This window comes from Chelonoidis abingdonii, chromosome 4 (genome assembly GCF_003597395.2).
Source record: "Chelonoidis abingdonii isolate Lonesome George chromosome 4, CheloAbing_2.0, whole genome shotgun sequence".
NCBI classification, from domain to species: domain Eukaryota; kingdom Metazoa; phylum Chordata; order Testudines; family Testudinidae; genus Chelonoidis; species Chelonoidis abingdonii.
The window spans coordinates 11,547,617-11,565,147 of NC_133772.1; the positions used below are offsets into that span (position 1 = coordinate 11,547,617).

Consider the following 17,531-nt stretch of genomic DNA (forward strand, 5'->3'; position numbering starts at 1 on the left):
AAGTGTCGCGAGAAGAATCGTAATCTACTGTAATTCCCCGGAGGGCGGGGCGGGGCGGTTCTGGGAAATCTCGCGAGAGGAGTGGCGGGGCGCCGGCAGGGGGCGTGGCCCGGTAGGGGTGTCCCGGGAGCAGCACGTGGAAGGCGGCGGTGCTTGTCTGCTCGTGCCGGGGAGGGAGTCGCGCGCTGCCATGCAAGAACCGGAGCAGCCTGACGAGGGGGCCTCGGGCGGCCCCGAGTGGAACATCCCGCCTAACGCGCCCGCTTGCATGGAGCGCCACCTGGACGGGGCCCACTACCGCCCAGGTACCCCCGCGCCAGGCCCCCACCGCCGGGGTGTGACCCCCCCTTGCGCCTCCCCCGGGCATGTCCTTCCCATGCATTCCCATCCTGCGCCCCTGGAGTATTGTCCTGCGCTGTGCCCCTAGCCCCGGGGCGCCCTGCAGCTATGCCCTCGGGGTGTGCCCCCCCCCAGCGACCTCTGCCCCCCAAGGGCATGTCCTTCCCATGCACCCCACCCTGCACCTCTCGAGTATTGCCGCATGCTGTGCCCACAGGGCACCTCTTCTGTCCTGAACCTGAACTACCCTGTGGCCTGCACCCCTCGATGGGTAACCATATCCTTACCTTAATGCATCCCGTTCTGTACCCCCTGCATCCCCATGCACATCCTCTGCCAGGCACACGGGAGCCCCAGAATTCCCCTGGGTGATCGCAAGCACTGCGTTCTAGGGGATCCCAAACATCATCCGTTCCTGGTGGGACAAGATGCTAATACCCAGTGATACCTACCATCCAACCCCCTGCAGCCAAGTGTTACCCTCCTGAGAGTGGACTTCTGAACAGTCTCACACCCAGAGAGAAAGCCCCTGGGTTATCTATCCCTGTGCCTCTCTTGGGACCTTGCGGGACTCTACAGTTTTATCATACCTGCCTACAGTGCAGCCACTGAGCATTGCTTCTCCCATCCCCTCAACATCTGTTCATTCAGTGCAGGTCTCAAGGACACCATTCAGACCTACATAGAATTTAGAAACGGAATAGAAAAATCTACACTCCTGAGCGACACGGTTAAAGTGACCTACCCCTAGTGTAGACAGTACTAGTTCAATGGGAGACTTCTCCCATCAACCTAGCTACCCCTTCTCTGGAAGGTGGAGTACCTACGCTAATGGGAGAAGCTCTCCTGTCGGTATAGGTAGTGACTTCGGTGACACGGTGCACCTGCATCACTGTAGCATTTTAAGTTTAGATAAGCCCTTAGTTAGCATGTGTTAGCTAAGTCAAACCAAAACTTTTGTCGGTCAAGACGATGGTTTAGTTATGTTAACCTAGATAACCTGAGTTCTGTATTGTGCTTTACTTATAGGCTCAGTATATCAGGAATTGTGGGATTTAACTGTCTCTCTTCTTTTTATCTCTTTTCCAGATGGAGCTCTTCTCCTGGGTGCTTCTAGCTTGAGTGGACGTTCCTGGGTGGGTTCCATTTGGGTATTTAAGGATCCAGAACGGGCTCCTAATGAAGGCTTTTGCTCTGCTGGAGTTCAGACGGAAGCAGGCGTAGCGGATCTGAAATGGGTAGCAGATAAAGGAATACTAGTGGCCTCAGATTCTGGTAAATTAAAACAGGTTGAATTTTTATAGCTCTGTAGTTTGTCTGTAATGTGTGGGCATGATCATTAGTTAGCCTGGTGCAGATCAAGGGAATTGTCTAGGATGCCGTATGGAAGGAAGTGGACAACATAAAGGGGACCAGCTGAGTGGTCTGTATTGTCCAGAAGTGGGAGTGTCTGTGGGATTAAAAACTGTTTGTTTTTTAAAGCAAACATTGTGGGCATGCAGATTGGTCAACAACAATTTACTCTTGTTTGAAATGGCAGGAGAACATGTACAAAACAGACTTATGTGTACAGACCTACAGTGCAAAATCAGTTGTACTGCTGGATTCCAGCCCCTCGCCCTGGGCTCTCAACTGAGACTGCGGCAATTCTGAACCTTTGTAAACAATGCCTGAGCAAAGATTTGGAATTAAGACACCTGAATCATGTTCCTGGCCCAAATGTAAATCCATGGGCAATGATGTCACCGCTCTGTGCCAGTATTCCCATCTGTAAAATAAGAACAACAACAGGGACTGTCTTGTTTGTTCTGTTTGTGCAGCACCTAGCACTATGGGGTCCTGGGCCATGCTTGGGGCTCCTTGGTGCCATGAGTAGTAGTAGTCATTTATCTCAGAGGGATGTTTCAGATTTCGTAGTTTAGGGTTTTCTGTGACACTCATCACCATAATACTGAAGCAGTGTTAAGGTTTTTGATTGCATGTTTTGTAAAGTGCTTTGAAAACAAAGACCACTGTGTAAGTGCTACCTCATATTCTTAATACGATCATGGTGGCATTTTTGAAAACTTTCTTGCACTTTGTTAATTGATTTGTCTATGGGGATATTTCCATTTAGATCCCATCTAGTTTGCAGCAGGGCCCTTCTGGGTAATGAGTGCTCTTGGGAATAGAGCATCTTCTCCCCCAGGCTTTTGTATTGTTTCTTGGTTGAACCCTCTTGGTAAAATGGTTGGATTTCCCCGTTCTCCTTTAGGTGCTGTGGAGCTCTGGGAGTTGGATGAGAACGAAACTCTAATAGTGAACAAGTTTTGTAAATATGAGCATGACGATATTGTGACAACAGTGAGCGTTTTCACTAACGCCACTCAAGCGGTTAGTGGCAGCAAAGACTTCTGGTTAGTTTCCTTTGCATTCCTGTTTCTCTTGTTTTGAGTGAATCATCCCTCACTCTTCCTAACTGGTTGTGTTCTTACTTGTAGCGTGAAGGTTTGGGACATCCCACAGCAAACAGTGCTGCACTCTTACAGAGGTGAGTGCCAAATTGACTTATGGATTTTGCTTCTCCTGTTCACTTCTAGGAGCTGCTTTGGGAGTCTGGACTTCAAATCCAGCTGTTCCCGGTCTAATAAAACACACACTGCTCCGCAGAGCTGATACATGCAGCATCCTGGCTGGTGACTGCACCATAATCTTTGACCCAAGATTATTTACTTTCGATGTCTTACCACTAACCCCAATTGTATTTATCCTGATTATAATACATGATGCTCAGCTTTCAAGGAAAAATGATGGTACAATATATTTCAAGTGGACAGTGTTTATGGTTTAACACAATTTACAAAGTTGTCCATTTTGTGGGATTATCCGTGTGAGGTTTGTAGGCTTCCTAGAATTTTTCTAGCCCACATCTTTCCAGGGATGTGAGTCATTTCCCTCACTCTCATTTCTTCTTCCAAACGTCATACTGACAAGTGACAGTTTTCCTCTCCCCTCTGTGGATCCATTGTATGGTAATTGTGCTAGGCTGAAAATATTTCTCGCCTAGAATTTTATATTTATTACTTTCTAATGCAAGTTTTTGTGAATTTAGAGCTGATGGAAGATAGCCCAGGTAGAGGCAGTGCACGTGAGCCATCCAGTGCCCCTCTTTGGCTAGGTGTCGCATCTAGCCTTGAGCCACATTCCCAACCTTTCAGTAGCTTGATCCTTTTTTTCTTTTGATAGCTCATTCCAGCCCAGTGACTTGTGTGGCCTCTTGTCCTGGTAAGGATACCGTGTTCCTGTCCTGTGCTGAGGTAAAACTAACTCTGTCTCCAAATCTCTATGGTATAAATCTGATTTGGTCTATGACCTCTGCAGTTAAAATAGGTACACCATTACCTCGATATAATGCCACCTGATATAACACAAATTTGGGTATAATGTGGTAAAATAGTGCTCCGGAGGGGCGAGGCTGCCCACTCTGGCGGATCAAAGCAAGTTCAATATAACACGGTTTCCCCTATAATGCAGTAAGATTTTTTTGGCTCCCAAGGACAGCGTTATATCGGGGTAGAGGTGTATTTAGATTTTCAATAAGTAACACATGTTTTTTATCATCTTGAAGCATTCCAGTTTGGCACATTCATTGATCCATAACTTAAAATGATAATTTATATTGACTACATTGAAATATGCTGTTGGCTAGCTCTGTAGTTGTTAAGGCCCAGTCTGTACTGAGGGTATATCTACCCCAGTTTAAACTCTTGTTGCAGATCACAGCACCAGCGTAATGCAGAGGTTGCAGTGGTCTGAAATCAGGGTAGGCTGCATTGGTGCACTGCATCTATACTGGGAGTGTACACTTGTGTAGCTACCATGATACAAATAATCTCAATTTAGAGATACCTTAAGCCTGGGGTGTGGGAGGGAAAAGACGGACTTACAATTAAAGGATGGGAAGTCACTATACAATTACGTATATTTTCATAATATTTTGCAAAACTCTGCTTTTAGCAGTTGTCCCAATTTGAAAGAAAACCCTGTTGTATGAAATCATCTGAATGTAAATATTTATTTATGTTATCGAGTATTCTGATTCAAATACACAATATTGCCTCTAACTGATAATACTTAGCAGTTACACTGCAGTACTTACGCGTTGAAATGCTATACAAACACTGATGCCCACTCTGGTGTGGTAGGCGAGTGTGACTGTCCCCATTATAGAGAATGGAAACTAAAAGCACAGAGTGATTTATCCAAGCCCATGGAGAGAGTGAGTGGGAGAACAGAGATTACTACTCCTGATTCCCAGTCCAAAGCTTAATTCATTGATGTGATATGTGGAGGCACAGAGATCATGAAACTTTTTTTTTTACCCCCCTCCATTAACTTTGAATTTTTAGGATGACAGAATTTTACTGTGGGATACCAGATGCCCCAAACCAGCTACTCGAATTGGTAAGTCTGTGGATATACAATATGTGGAATTTTCTGGGGGAGAAGGGGAGGAGATAATGAATGAAATGTTGCAAACTTAAGTTTGTATTGTTCTTCTTCCACATAGAATTTATCTCAGCCAATGATAGCACTAGGATGAAAGCAAAAAGAAACCAGTCGTAAAATAGCATCGCATAAGTACAATAACAAGTAAAAAAAAAAAACTTAGCCAATCAGCAACTAAGGGAGCTAAAATAATGTAGGAATATCTGAGCTCACAATTCTCGTCGCACTCACCATAGTTTCTTTCCTGACAGTTTGCAGTGCCTCGGCTTACCTCCCTACCTCAGTTATGTGGCATCCGCAGCAAAGTGACATGTTTGTTTTGGGTAAGGAGCTATCTTACTATTAACTGATTGTGACTGAATGTTCTTTGTTCTCTGTTTGATTTTTTCCTAATAATCCTGTTCTCCTTTGTTCTTTTAAAGGTGATGAAAATGGGACAGTTGCTCTTGTGGACACGAAGAACCCAGAGTCCGCCTTAAGTTCAGCTGTGCACTCCCAAACCATCACTGGGTTTGCATTTTCTACACACAGGTACTGATGTTTTGGTGGAATGAGGCAGTTTAGATGCTGATAGATAGACCTTGTTGGCTCTCAGAACTAAAGGAATTGGAAGTACTCTTGGCCACAGCCTTTTGTAATAGGCAATGTGTAAAGTTGATTTGAAGTGCACAGGAACTGGTGTCTTACATTGGTTCCCATGTATGTGTAAAGTCCACTCACCTTGCAGCTCTGTCTATTGTTTTTCCAGTGCTCTGTATATATATTGCACCCTAACAATTCTGTCCTGTTCTTTTTTTAAAAAAAAAAAAAAGAAAAAACCCTCTGAACCAAGAACCATATGGGGAAAGATGTTCATACTGGTCTGCACTAAGGATAGGGCTAGCAGTGTGTATTTGACACTTAGGCCACTTTGAACCATCTTGTACCTTCATTTCCTTTCCTTTATGCAGTAACAGAATGTTTCCTGTTAATACTGCTTGACATCTATAAGATATTCATAGAATATTAAATTATTGGTAAAAGAAACTTGCGCAGATATGGGTTATAATATTCCCAGGTAGTCTTTGTTCACTTCGTTAAGAAGCATATGTTTCATATGTTGTTTACTTTTGAACTTTCAGGTGAATATATGGTAGTTTTAACATCAGTCTATCTTTTACCCTCCAGTTCGCCCCTTCTGGCTTCAATTAGTGAAGATTGCTCGGTAGCTGTTCTTGACTCCAGCCTTTCAGAGGTGTAAGTACTAAATGGAATTAATTCTTGGTGCATTTTGAAATTTTAGTCATTAAATGATCATTAAGTGTGTTTTATATGTAAAAGAGGTCAGGGTTTTGGTTTTGTGGTACTGCAGAAATGGATCAATTGCACTCTTACATTTATAGGAATGGACTTGGCCAGGTGGAATAACAAAACAAAGCTAGAGCCTTTTTTTAACTGAACACCTGTTTGGGGATCAGGAAGGAGGTAGATGATAAAGAAACTTTTTATAGCATATTAGTCATCAGGAATTAGTTACTGAACACTGCCTGACTCTGTGAGTGTTGGGATTTTCCAGGAATGACAGTGCAGCTAAGTAGTAGTTCGTAATGTAAAGTAAGGCAGTGGGGCCATTAAAATATTTTCTGTCTAATCCCGTTTTATATCTTCTGCTTTTCCCAGTTTCAGAAGTCGCTCTCATCGAGACTTTGTGAGAGGCCTATCGTGGTCTCCCTTGAACAAGGCCTTGCTCTCTACAGTTGGATGGGACCATCAAGTTTTACACCACACAGTTCCAACACAGACTACTGAAGCTGCTGGGAGCAACAGTGTACATGACTAGTTTTATAAACTCACTGGTCCAGATTTATCTAGGGGGGAGGGATAGCCCAGTGGTTTGAGCATTGGCCTGCTAAACCCAGGGTTGTGAGTTCAGTCCTTGAGGGGGCCACTTAGGGAACTGGGGCAAAAATTGGTCCTGCTAGTGAAGGCAGGTGACTGGACTCAGTGACCTTTCAAGGTCCCTTCCAGTTCCAGGAGATTGATAGATCTCCAATTATTTTATTTTAACTCCAGATGTTATGCACTAGGGATTTATATGGCCCATTGCTTGTCTCAGAGTTTATGGCTTGCAACCAAGAAGACAGGCCCAGTAGCAACTTTGCATTAGGCATGAGCTAATTACAAAAACAACCCCTTGGTGTAGAGTCCAGATTCACCTGTGATAAAGCTTTAACATGTTGCACCAGAGAATTCTGATTTCAGACACAAGGAATTGCAGGGAAGTGGGCAATTAGGTAAAAATAAATAAATAAAACCATAAAGGATTTGGCTTTCATTCTTCTTGGCATATCAAACCACTTATAGAAGTAGCAGAATAGAATTCTCCTCCAGTTAAAAAGTTTGGCAGTCTTGTGGGGGCCTTGTCTGAGTTGGGATTATGGAACAATGAGATTAAGAGCAATGTAAATTAATCCTGACAGATGAACAGGAAACCTTGGTTCAATATTTATAGCACAGAAAGGCTTCACCATTACTGTCATTCATGCAACCTCTGGCGCAGTTACGGATGCTCCATCTTCCTCTGAGTGTGTGAATCTCATACGCAGGCACAGAATCTGCTAGTCTGTACTTCTGTCCTGTGAGTGGACATCTGAATGTTGAGATAGTCAGTAAGAGAGAAGATGGAGATCTGTGCTGTTCAGCAGGAATGCCAAGTGCAGCTCCCACAATTGTCCAGTGTAGCCTTTGAGTGTCTTCATGGTGAAGTGTTACCTAGGGAGAACTATGAACTGGGCTCTCCAGGATGTGTTTCTCTATCAAAGATGTTTTGTAGTTTAGTTGGCTGCATTGTATTTGACACTAAGGGCATGTCTACACTTGCCTCCGGAGTGATCGATCCAGCAGGGGTCAATTTATCGCGTCTAGTGAAGAGGCGATAAATCGACCGAGCACTCTCCCGTTGACTCCGGTACCCCACCAGGGCGAGACGTGTAGGCGGAGTCGACGGGAGCATCGGCCATCGACTTAGCGCAGTGAAGACACTGTGGTAAGTAGATCTAAATACATCGACTTGAGCTACATTATTCGCATAGCTGAAGCTGTGTAACTTAGATCGATTTCGTCCCCCCCAGTGTAGGTCAGGCCTCAGTGGAGCCCTAAAGCCACAGCAAGTCACCACTGTGGCTTTCCCAGGGTCAAAACTTCAGCTTCCTTGCTTTGCAGATACTTCACTTCAAGGATTGAAGAGATGAAGAAAGCTGAGGGAAAGAGCTCCCTTGTTACAGCTTGGAGTCAGAGTGAAGATTCTGAAAGCTCAAATTGTTTCTCTTCTGAAAGTCAGTGACCAGCTGCTACTGGTAGCTTTTCATAAAAGGGTGACTTCTGTTGTACTACTTACATTAAATGGCTTTTTGTTCTGGGGAGCAGGGCATATGCCCCAAATTCCTAGTATTTGCTTTGCTTATCCTTTAGTGTTTTTGTAACTTATTGCATAACATTTTTAAAACCTGGCTCTTTCCCTCAAACTACAGTATGGTTTTGAAAAACTGCACTGCTGCATGTGTTGCCAACTGCTGTTCGGATATTTTGTTCATAGTATGGTTCCTGCCCCCACCTACGCTCTCCCAAATTTAAACAGGCTATGTACTATGAGGCAAATAGACAGAAAGTACCTGATTGGAAGCCACTTCCTTTCTTCTTAGTCTGTAACATGCTGTTCTGCATGAGCGAAGAAATCAAAATGAAGGATAATGTTAAAATCATCTGATCTACTATACAGATTATATCATAGCAGACCCAAATTGTGCAGTGCCTATAGTTAATTTGCAGGCAGGCAGATACGTTTCCTTGTGTATATTTTTTCATTTATTCATTTAAAACTAACTTGGCTCTCTTGAATTCTGACATAGTGAAATGTTTCACAGAGAGCACATGCTGATCCAGTTCAGTGCAGTGTATTCAAAAGTGAAAGTTATAAAAGCAGACACCTTTCTTACAAGCTATTTTAAAATAAAGGAAGGGGAAAAACCTTGTACTTATTATCATGGACCTCTGTGATACTGTAATGAGAATGAAAACAAGTCTTGTGCTGTTTACATGTGAAATGGGTGTCTGTCTTTGAAAAATGGAAGGCAGTTTTTAATAAATCATAGTTTTAATTTCTAAATGGGTACAGATTCACTGGGACATGTTCTTCAAAGACTTGCATTATTTATCTTGCATTCGCTCCAAAGAGTAAACCTGGACCCTATGACTTGCGTAGAGGGACATGCAATATATTTCTTTTGGTCCTGGATGTGAATTGCGGAACCTTTTTTCTTGGTAGAGGCTTGATCCAGCAAAGTACTGGAAGCTACTACTGAGGTCAGTTCTCCTCAGGAAGGATAAAATTCATCCCTGTGCAAAGTGGCCAACATACAGCCTTACGCATTATTGGCCCTCTGAACAAGAGTGAATTTAATCTTGAGTGAGGCAGACTCTTTACCGCAAAGATATATTTGTTGTCTCTAGTTCCCCTCAGCCCAGAATCCATGACAAGCTGCTATAATCCTATGGTATTTTTTAATGAGCTCCCACTTAAGACTGACCTCTCTCAAGTTTTGCAGTGGAATTGGCACAGCTGTTCACTATCACATTTCTCTGCCCATGAGCACTAATCTCCAAAATGTCAAAACCCATGGATATTTTAAAACCAAATGCTGAAACTAATGGAGTCTGTAACTCCCATGGTATAAGTGAAACTGCTCACAGTAAAAAGGTGGGTGATGCTGAGCTCTGGCTCAGTAGGGCTGGGTGTGTGTCTGAAGACCCCTAAGACTGTCCTGGTATTATAAAATTGTACGTTGTCAGATCAGTATTCAGTGTTTCTGTTAATGTGCCAGTAGCGCACAAATGCTTTGCTCTTCCCCTTCAAATATTTTAATTGCTTATTCTGAATGCTAAGCTTCCCTGCATCCCACCACATGGGGGCAGCAGCTGTCTTTCTGATTGAATTACCTAATGAGCTTTTGATTTCATAGTTGAGAGCAGCATGAAAGAATCTCCTCTCTTTGAAAGTTGAACTGTTTCTTTTAGGTAAATGAATATCTGCTAGGATCATTATGCATTAAACAGGTAGAATTTTTAGCATAATGGGAAATGAGACATTGCAGTTAGAAAAAGCCATTATCTAGCTAGTTTAAAAAAATCTAAAAGTTGTACATAGTCTTTTATACCCTGTATTGCTCTGCTTTCATATGACGATTTCTGACAGTTGAATATAATCCCTCATTCTCTTTGAGGAGACAAATATCTTTCAGCCCCATCCTTATTTTTTTTATTTATACTGTGGAAGTATCTAAATGGTTCAGTTAAGAGCTAAGCCTTGTGCTCATGGAGGAATACATACTTTCCATCCTCAGGGGATTTACATTCTATCTTAGTATTAAGGATGCACATGTTGCATGCAATGGTGTCTACTCACTGATAACTGAACTGTTAACTTAGTTGGTTAACAGAAATCTTAGTGCTATAGAATATGAAACAATATGTTGATAACTCAGTTGCGTAGTGTTAAAATGCACAGAGGTATGTTTCATTCAAAGTGTGCTTACACAGTGCTTTGGTAATGCGAAGTGCTATATAGGTGCTTAACTAATTTATTTAGGAACAGATGGAACATACAATGGTGTTTTTGTCATCTCTGAAATGGCTTTTTATCTAACTTGCTCAGTGTGCCCCTGTAATTTAGGGGACTGGCAGAGAGAGAGAGAGAGAGAGAGAGAGAGAGAGAGAGAGTGTGTGTGTGTGTGTGTGTGAGAGAGAGAGAGAGAGAGAGAGGCAATTCACTTGTATATCTCTTGATGCTAACAAACATTTTGCAAGTATTGCCAAAGCACAGCTCTCAGATCTGGATATAGGTCAAGATGAGCTGTGCAAGGTAATTTAAAGCTCACCTTTGTACTCCTTTAATCTTGCTTTTTGTAGTTACAGCTACTTGAATTTACATCAGTTGCAGAGGACCCATGTTTAAATTTTAGTTCATAAACTAATGGATTTACATGCAAGTGCTCAGAACATTCATTTGTCTATAATGGGTAAAAATATAATTCTAGAAAGGATAAGGAGGTTGAATCCCTGCCTTAAGTGCAAAATTCTACTCTGCCTTATCTGGAGTTTTGACTAATGCCTCCCTAATAACTGTTTAGTGCCTAGTTCCCATTGAAAATAATGGGAATTCAGTATGCATAATAGCTGCAGAATCTGGCGCCAGCTAACTTAAATGAAGTATGTAAGCTCTGTTTCAGTTGTTACAGTAGATCCTGCAGAAAAAATGAAAGGATGAATAATTTAATTATCCATTTATATCTGTGTGTTTTCTAGAGGGCCAGTTTTTTATGGCACGTTCAACTCCCATTTAGGCACCTAGAAAGAATAGTGTTGGCAGCATTCTGGAGCCAGCATGCTGAGCTCTGGGAAAACCCAGTCACTTATTTTGGTGCCCTAATAGTGCCCTTGAAAAAGCTGACCTGAAATGTCAGGCTAGTGTTAGAACTAACTTACATGCAGTGGCTGTATAGATTGTGTAAAGAAAAAGCTTAGTGTGTCAGAAGGGACTTGTGTTAAGCAATTTCACGTACCCACCCTCCGCCTTGGTCAGAGAGCTTCCACTGTGTTTTGTTTATAACTGATACAGCTGTTAACTTTAATTTAAACTGGAATCTTTATCTCCACAGATGCTGGTATTTTTGCCCCGGAGTGAAATCTGGCATGTAGGTCCGTTCTGCATAGCTTTAGAGACGAGCTTACCTGGTTCAGTTATAGATAAGCCATTTTGTTTGGATGATGGTTTGACTTTTGCTTTCTATTCTGACTCGTGTCCTTCTGCCTCTGCAGTTGGTTCTCTGCCAAATGTTGAATGACTGTACCTTCGTTAAATATCTTTCTAAATGAAGGGAGCAGTAAACAAGTTATTCCCTGCTCACATTCTATTAACCCATTTTGCACAAAGGTGTCATTAGCTATTAGTATCCATCTTTCAACCAGTTTTACAAAGCTTGTGCCTCTGAGCTTCTAAAACAGATATTATTTCTTATAGTAATACAATTTAGGAGCCCTACTCATGGACCAGAACGCTGTGGTGCTAGATTCTGTACAAATGCAGAACAAAGAGAGCCCCAAAGAGCTAAGTAGTAACAGCCTGAAGTAGCTATATGCTATCTGCACTGTACTTAAAGGGAACAAGCTTAAAACTATTATTTTTCTGCACAGCAACAGACTTCCAAATAGTCTGAAATAAGTCCGCTGAAGGGATTTAAGGAAATTCACACAGATGTAACCAACTGATGTAAACTGCAACCATGTAAACTCCATTTTACATCAGTGTACAGGATCTGCTTTAGGGATTTGCACCAGTGTGATTATAGCTACAGTCATACGTGCGTGAGAGCTTCCTTAACATAGGCAGGACCTTAGAAGCACTTTAAAAAGGGGGGGCATGCACCTTAAACCCCAGTTTATATAGAAGCCATTTGTAAAAAGGGCTGTGCACAGTTTGATGTCTCCACTATTAGACTCATTCACACACTAGTCTTAGTTTTTGGTGTGCCTCCCAAGTTGAGTATTCCTTTAGGATTTCATATATATATTTCTGAACTTCCCCAGTAACGAGTCCAGGTCGGTAACCAGAGCTGAATAAATGCACATTTACATTTCTTTCAATGTGGAGGAGTGGAGAGAGGAGCTAATGTTTAACACAAGCCTCAGTCTTTTCTCTTCTCACAGTGTGAGTAATGCAAGCATTTTCCATTTTAAAAGACACTCATGTTAGGACTTGCAAATGCATATGTGAATTTCAGTGCTAGTGAAAGAAGCTGGACTGACAGCTCTAAAGACTAGAGTCCTGTGATTCTATAGAACAAGGGTGGTATAGAGTATAAATAAGCTTCCCTGTCCAGCTAGAACTAGAGAGAGGACCTATCGCAGGGCAAAGGCAGTTCACTGTTTATATCCATTCAGTCCTTGGAAACTTTAGTGCCTCTGCTATGGAGGACAGTACCAAGTGCAGTGGTGTTTTGTTATAGACAGTCAGCTGGATTAATCCACAGCCAGACAGTGGTAATTATACAGAGATGCTGAAGTTCAGTTACCTAGAAATTAAAGACTCTTTTGTCCTTTACCACAGGCAGCAGATAGGCAATCCTCACCACCCTCCTTTTTCCTCCTTAAGTCTTAAAGTTGAGGGAGATGATGCTTTTGCACTAGATGTATCAGGAGCAGATTTTGTCTCTAAGACATTTGGATAACTCAGTAAGCCAAACGAGGCTTTAATTAGACAACCGAACATAACCCAGCCCTTTCAAGCACTTTCAAGCAAAAACAAAAGTGAAACATTTAATGAAAGAGACCGCACAGTGTGTGACATTTTAATATAGTCTATAAATAAAAGCTTGTTATACATCTTACAAGCAAAAATATCACATACTACCACCAGTGTAGCTTAGGTGTAGAATACTCATTTGCTGGGAATAACTACAGTTCTGATAAATGAGTGACCAAGTTTTCATTAAAGTTAAAGCAAATCATTTAAAAATACTAGAAGGTTTTAAACATCATCAGGTTAATATGGATTATAAACCACTTCATTTGGAAGTGACCTATGTGCAGTGACCAAGTAGAACATATATAACCATTAATTCATCTGGGTGATTTTATATTAAAAAAGCAAGCAAAGACTAAACACCATTATTGAATGTAGAAAGCTGGTGAAAGTTGCCAAATTAAGAGCCCTGGAATTAAAAAAAAGTCCTATGTTGATCTACGGCACAGTGCAGACTAAATGTGCTGTCCTGTTAAAGTGCTTCCCGCCTGACCTGGAGGCACCCCTGTCCTTCCGTAAAAGTCTCTCTTCATTGCCCATCTGGGTTTTGCCCTTCTACTTATTCTGCCAATAACTGATAGTGATTTTTTTTGCAATGTGGCAGCTCTCCACTGGGAACCAGTCAGTCAGAGTACCAGATTGAAGCTCTCCTTGTAGTCTACAGGGTTTTGCCATTGAGTTCAGAGGGAGCAGGCATTCAGGAAGTAGAACATCAATCACATTACCCATGTTTATCATAGTGAACACAAAATCCCACTTGAATTAACATTGGCTTGAATTAACCACCAAGGACACCATCTTATTATTCTCCAAATAACTGTTTTATCTACTTATAAGGGCAGGTGCCCATATTTAAATTAAAATGAAAGTTGTTTTTCTAGTTCACAAAATAAACTAATCTGTTTTATCAGTATGAATAATGTAACAATTTATCATACAACAAATTTAATAGAAGTAAAACCTCCCCAGACTACATAAAATAGCAATACAATTTGGTGTATCCAGTGGGACTGCGTGAAATACAAGCAACAACATTCAAATGTGTCAAAAACAATAATTTCAGATTTCGTGTTTTCATAATAGCAGACTAATTTTACAGGGTTTTGCTTGGAAAACCCAAAACAGTCTAGGACCATTCCTTAGTGAAAATGGATCATTTATGAGCAAAGCTTCAATTTCCCAAACTTGTTTTTGAACAGTTTTGACAGGAAAGTTGGCATTCGCAATTTCAGGTTATTAGAGGTCAATGCCATAAATCTTAGTGTGTAAAAAGTTACATTAAGAAGCAAAATCATGCCTATGTGAAACTGAAATGGTGAAAAGTAGTTTAAAAAAAAAAAGCACTGGAAAATCATCTGAATATTTACAAGGAAAATATATTTTTAATAGTCCAAATTCAGGCCCTGATCCTGCAAACAGTGAAAAAGGTGCATTGCTTTACTCACACATGTAATCCCATAAACTTAGACAAGAACTAGGTACAATATAAATGTTGCATGTGTTCTTAAGTATTTGCAGGATTGGGGTGCTAGTACTTTTGGCAACAACTTACAATATATGGAAAATTACTACTTCCATCAGTACCCATTCATTTTATCTTTTAAACACCACGCTGGCATTTCATTACATACCCCCCTGGCGTAAGCTTATTTGGAATTGTGCATCATATGTATATTAGGGGAATTGAATTTCAGCCATTACACTCATATTTGCATTCTCATTGTATTTGTGGCAAAGTAGAAGTCCGGAATACTTAGATTTATATCCAATACATGGGACAACTGTGAAATAAGGCCAGAAGTTGAGTCATTAGTATAATGAATTACAAATAATGGTACACTTACTATCAATTTGCAACATGACAGTCATACCAAAAAAGCTTGTTTTAAAAAATTGCATAGTGTAAGCCAAAGTTTTTCACTTAATGTTAAGAGTCCAACAGCAAAAAAACAAAACCAAAACAGCTTTACATATATACACACTAACTACATGGGAAAAGCTTCAGTGAACTAAAAAGGTATTGCATATTAGTGAAAATAAAAAGTGCTTTAAATAAAACATGACTAGTGTCTCAAAGTGCTTTTTGTTTGATGTCCATAACTAGAAAATGTTCTACATGTTTTTACATTTATTTTACAGTCATTTTAACTGAGTTTATTTTGATGCATATTAGATTTGTTTTGTTTATGTATCTTTTACCAACTAAATTAGCTAACCAAACTTTGGTTATGTAAAATGAGATATCCCCCTGTGTGTGTGTTATATATTATAGGGAGAGAGAGAGAGACACACACTCAAGTCCCCTGTTTACCTACAGTTACTTTCATGGCTCCCATCTCATTTGGATAACCTTTGTTTGACTGTAATTCAGACAGATATTTGAACTGGAAGAAAGCAGACACAATGCAGCATGCTTGCCTGATGAGATGGTAAGAGTGCATCCATAATACATTTACAGAAATAGATAAAAACAGACGATGCTATAAATCATTAATATTTTACTAATGGCACACTACAAAAGACAGTGTGTCAGCTACTTAAGGACTATATTAAAAATTAGCTGACCCCAAAGTAGGCTAAAACTAAAACCACATCCTTTATGAGACATGAATTTATAGGAAAAGAGTTGCTTAACTGTTTGGAATGGGGCATTTAAAGGGGCATTCTTCTGAAGGACAAGAGAACTGTAAAACTCCACACAGTTTGTAAGTCACAGTGATGTCCATTAGTATGGACAGAGTTTAAGGACAATGATCACTTAGTGTCTTCCATCTCCAAAGCACTTTACAAACCTGAACCAGTTAATCTTCTCAGCACTCCTCTGAGACAGGTGGTCATTAGCACCATTTACAAATGAGCTAAACGAAGACAAGACGTTAAGGCCCAAATTTTCAGAAGTGGCTTTTAAATGTGCACACCTCCATTTCTCGCTGCTCAGTGAGAGAGCACAAAGATGATTTTTTCCAAAGATGCTGAAGCACCTACAACTCCTATTGACCTCAGGGGTCAAGACACACCCTCAAAAATCAAAGGCCACTTTTGAAAACATGCAGCTAATTGGCTTGCCCAAGGCTAGTGACAGAGTCTGTGGCAGGGCTAGGATTAGATTCTAGGAGTTCCAGATCCTCCATCCTCCACTCTGATCATGTCTCTCTCTGTTCTGTTAAAGCTCCCTATTTCTACAACCCGTTTTTAGCATATTTGGATTCAGACACCTTTCCCTTGTCATGCAGGTTCCCAGTGGAGTTTTTCCCCCCTTCCAAATAAATTGTATTTAAAGTAGGTTTAAAACTGAATTTAACGAAAGAAAATCACTAACGAGTAATCTTGTATCATGTGCTTTTAAACAGCATGCAAGGCATGTTCTTTCTTTTACATTTTAAAACCCTTAATAGGCTGGAGCATTTACCTAATGGTCCTGTGGGGGAGAGAGAAGGCATTCCTTCAAGACAACAGTGCAGCAACTGGGCTTCTCCAGTAACGACTCTCCATATCTGTTTTTGAGGAGGGTTTTAGTCTCACCCTTGACCCCAATAATTTGCAAGCAGTGCATTTACAGAATACTCTGGGAGCCATGGCAGACCTTTATGCTCCTACGGAACCACTCCTGGATAGACTTCATCATTAATGACACATCAAGGTCCATCCTGCGTCACACCAAGTTGGAACACGCTTGTGGGGTTTATGTAACGGAAGGCAGCAAAGCAGCCTCCTGAACCAACTTATCGATGGCTACCTTGGTACATGTAGGAAATCGGTTGCCGTGTCCCAGGCCTGACAGTGAAGGTGTTCACAGGAGAACTGTACTGTGGGTTGTCCTGGATAGGCCTAAAGGAGGAAACAAAGGAGGAAGTCATCAAAAACCACGGAAGCCATTTATAAAACAAAGCAGCAAGGCATTTAAGAGGGGTAGGGGCGAGAGTAACTGTGTTCCTGTAGTTATATTTTATTCTGCACCCAGAGAGAGCAAACTGTAGTTCTCTCCAGTGCCTGTTGCCATAGTATCCAACAGCCCAACTCTGAAGACACACGTGCAGCGACAGATTGGCTAGGGCAGTTCCAGCCATAACCACTCATCCATCTGCGCAGCCTGTACCAGTGGGCACACTGTGCCTTTAAACATGCCCCATTCCTGTGGCTGATGGTGCAACAAGACGTACCTACAGTGCCCCAGGCAAAGGAATCTCTCTGCTTGTATTTTAAATCTGCTTCAAAACACACTCTAATTAAACCCAATTCAGGAGCATGCTCCTTGGGAAGAATGTATCACAGGGAAAGGACACACCTCTCCCTGCTTTGCCAGCAGAGGGGCCTCAGGATTCCAGGAAGAAGCTGGGATAAGCCTTGTTCATAGTTCTCTTTCTGGCTT

General features: G+C 41.5%; 2 protein-coding genes across 3 annotated transcripts in view; one reads left to right on the forward strand and one right to left on the reverse strand.

Moving 5' to 3' along the window:
• Positions 1-80: 80 nt before the first annotated feature.
• Positions 81-8,836, forward strand: WDR77 (WD repeat domain 77). Its single transcript, XM_032794158.2, has 11 exons — positions 81-305; positions 1,429-1,614; positions 2,594-2,735; positions 2,820-2,869; positions 3,565-3,635; positions 4,728-4,782; positions 5,079-5,150; positions 5,250-5,358; positions 5,995-6,063; positions 6,487-6,634; positions 8,029-8,836. Exons 1-11 carry the CDS (start codon positions 191-193, stop codon positions 8,047-8,049), a joined length of 1,038 nt encoding a protein of 345 aa, XP_032650049.1. The 5' UTR covers positions 81-190; the 3' UTR covers positions 8,050-8,836.
• Positions 8,837-15,150: 6,314 nt separating this feature from the next.
• The window catches only part of C4H6orf132 (chromosome 4 C6orf132 homolog), a 31,528-nt gene continuing 29,147 nt past the window's right edge, over positions 15,151-17,531 (reverse strand). For both annotated transcript variants that reach the window (XM_032794157.2, XM_032794156.2), the window contains exon 5: positions 15,151-16,990. In XM_032794157.2, the coding sequence (XP_032650048.1) occupies positions 16,885-16,990 (106 nt within the window). In that variant the 3' untranslated portion in view covers positions 15,151-16,884. The remainder of the gene's footprint in view (positions 16,991-17,531) is intronic.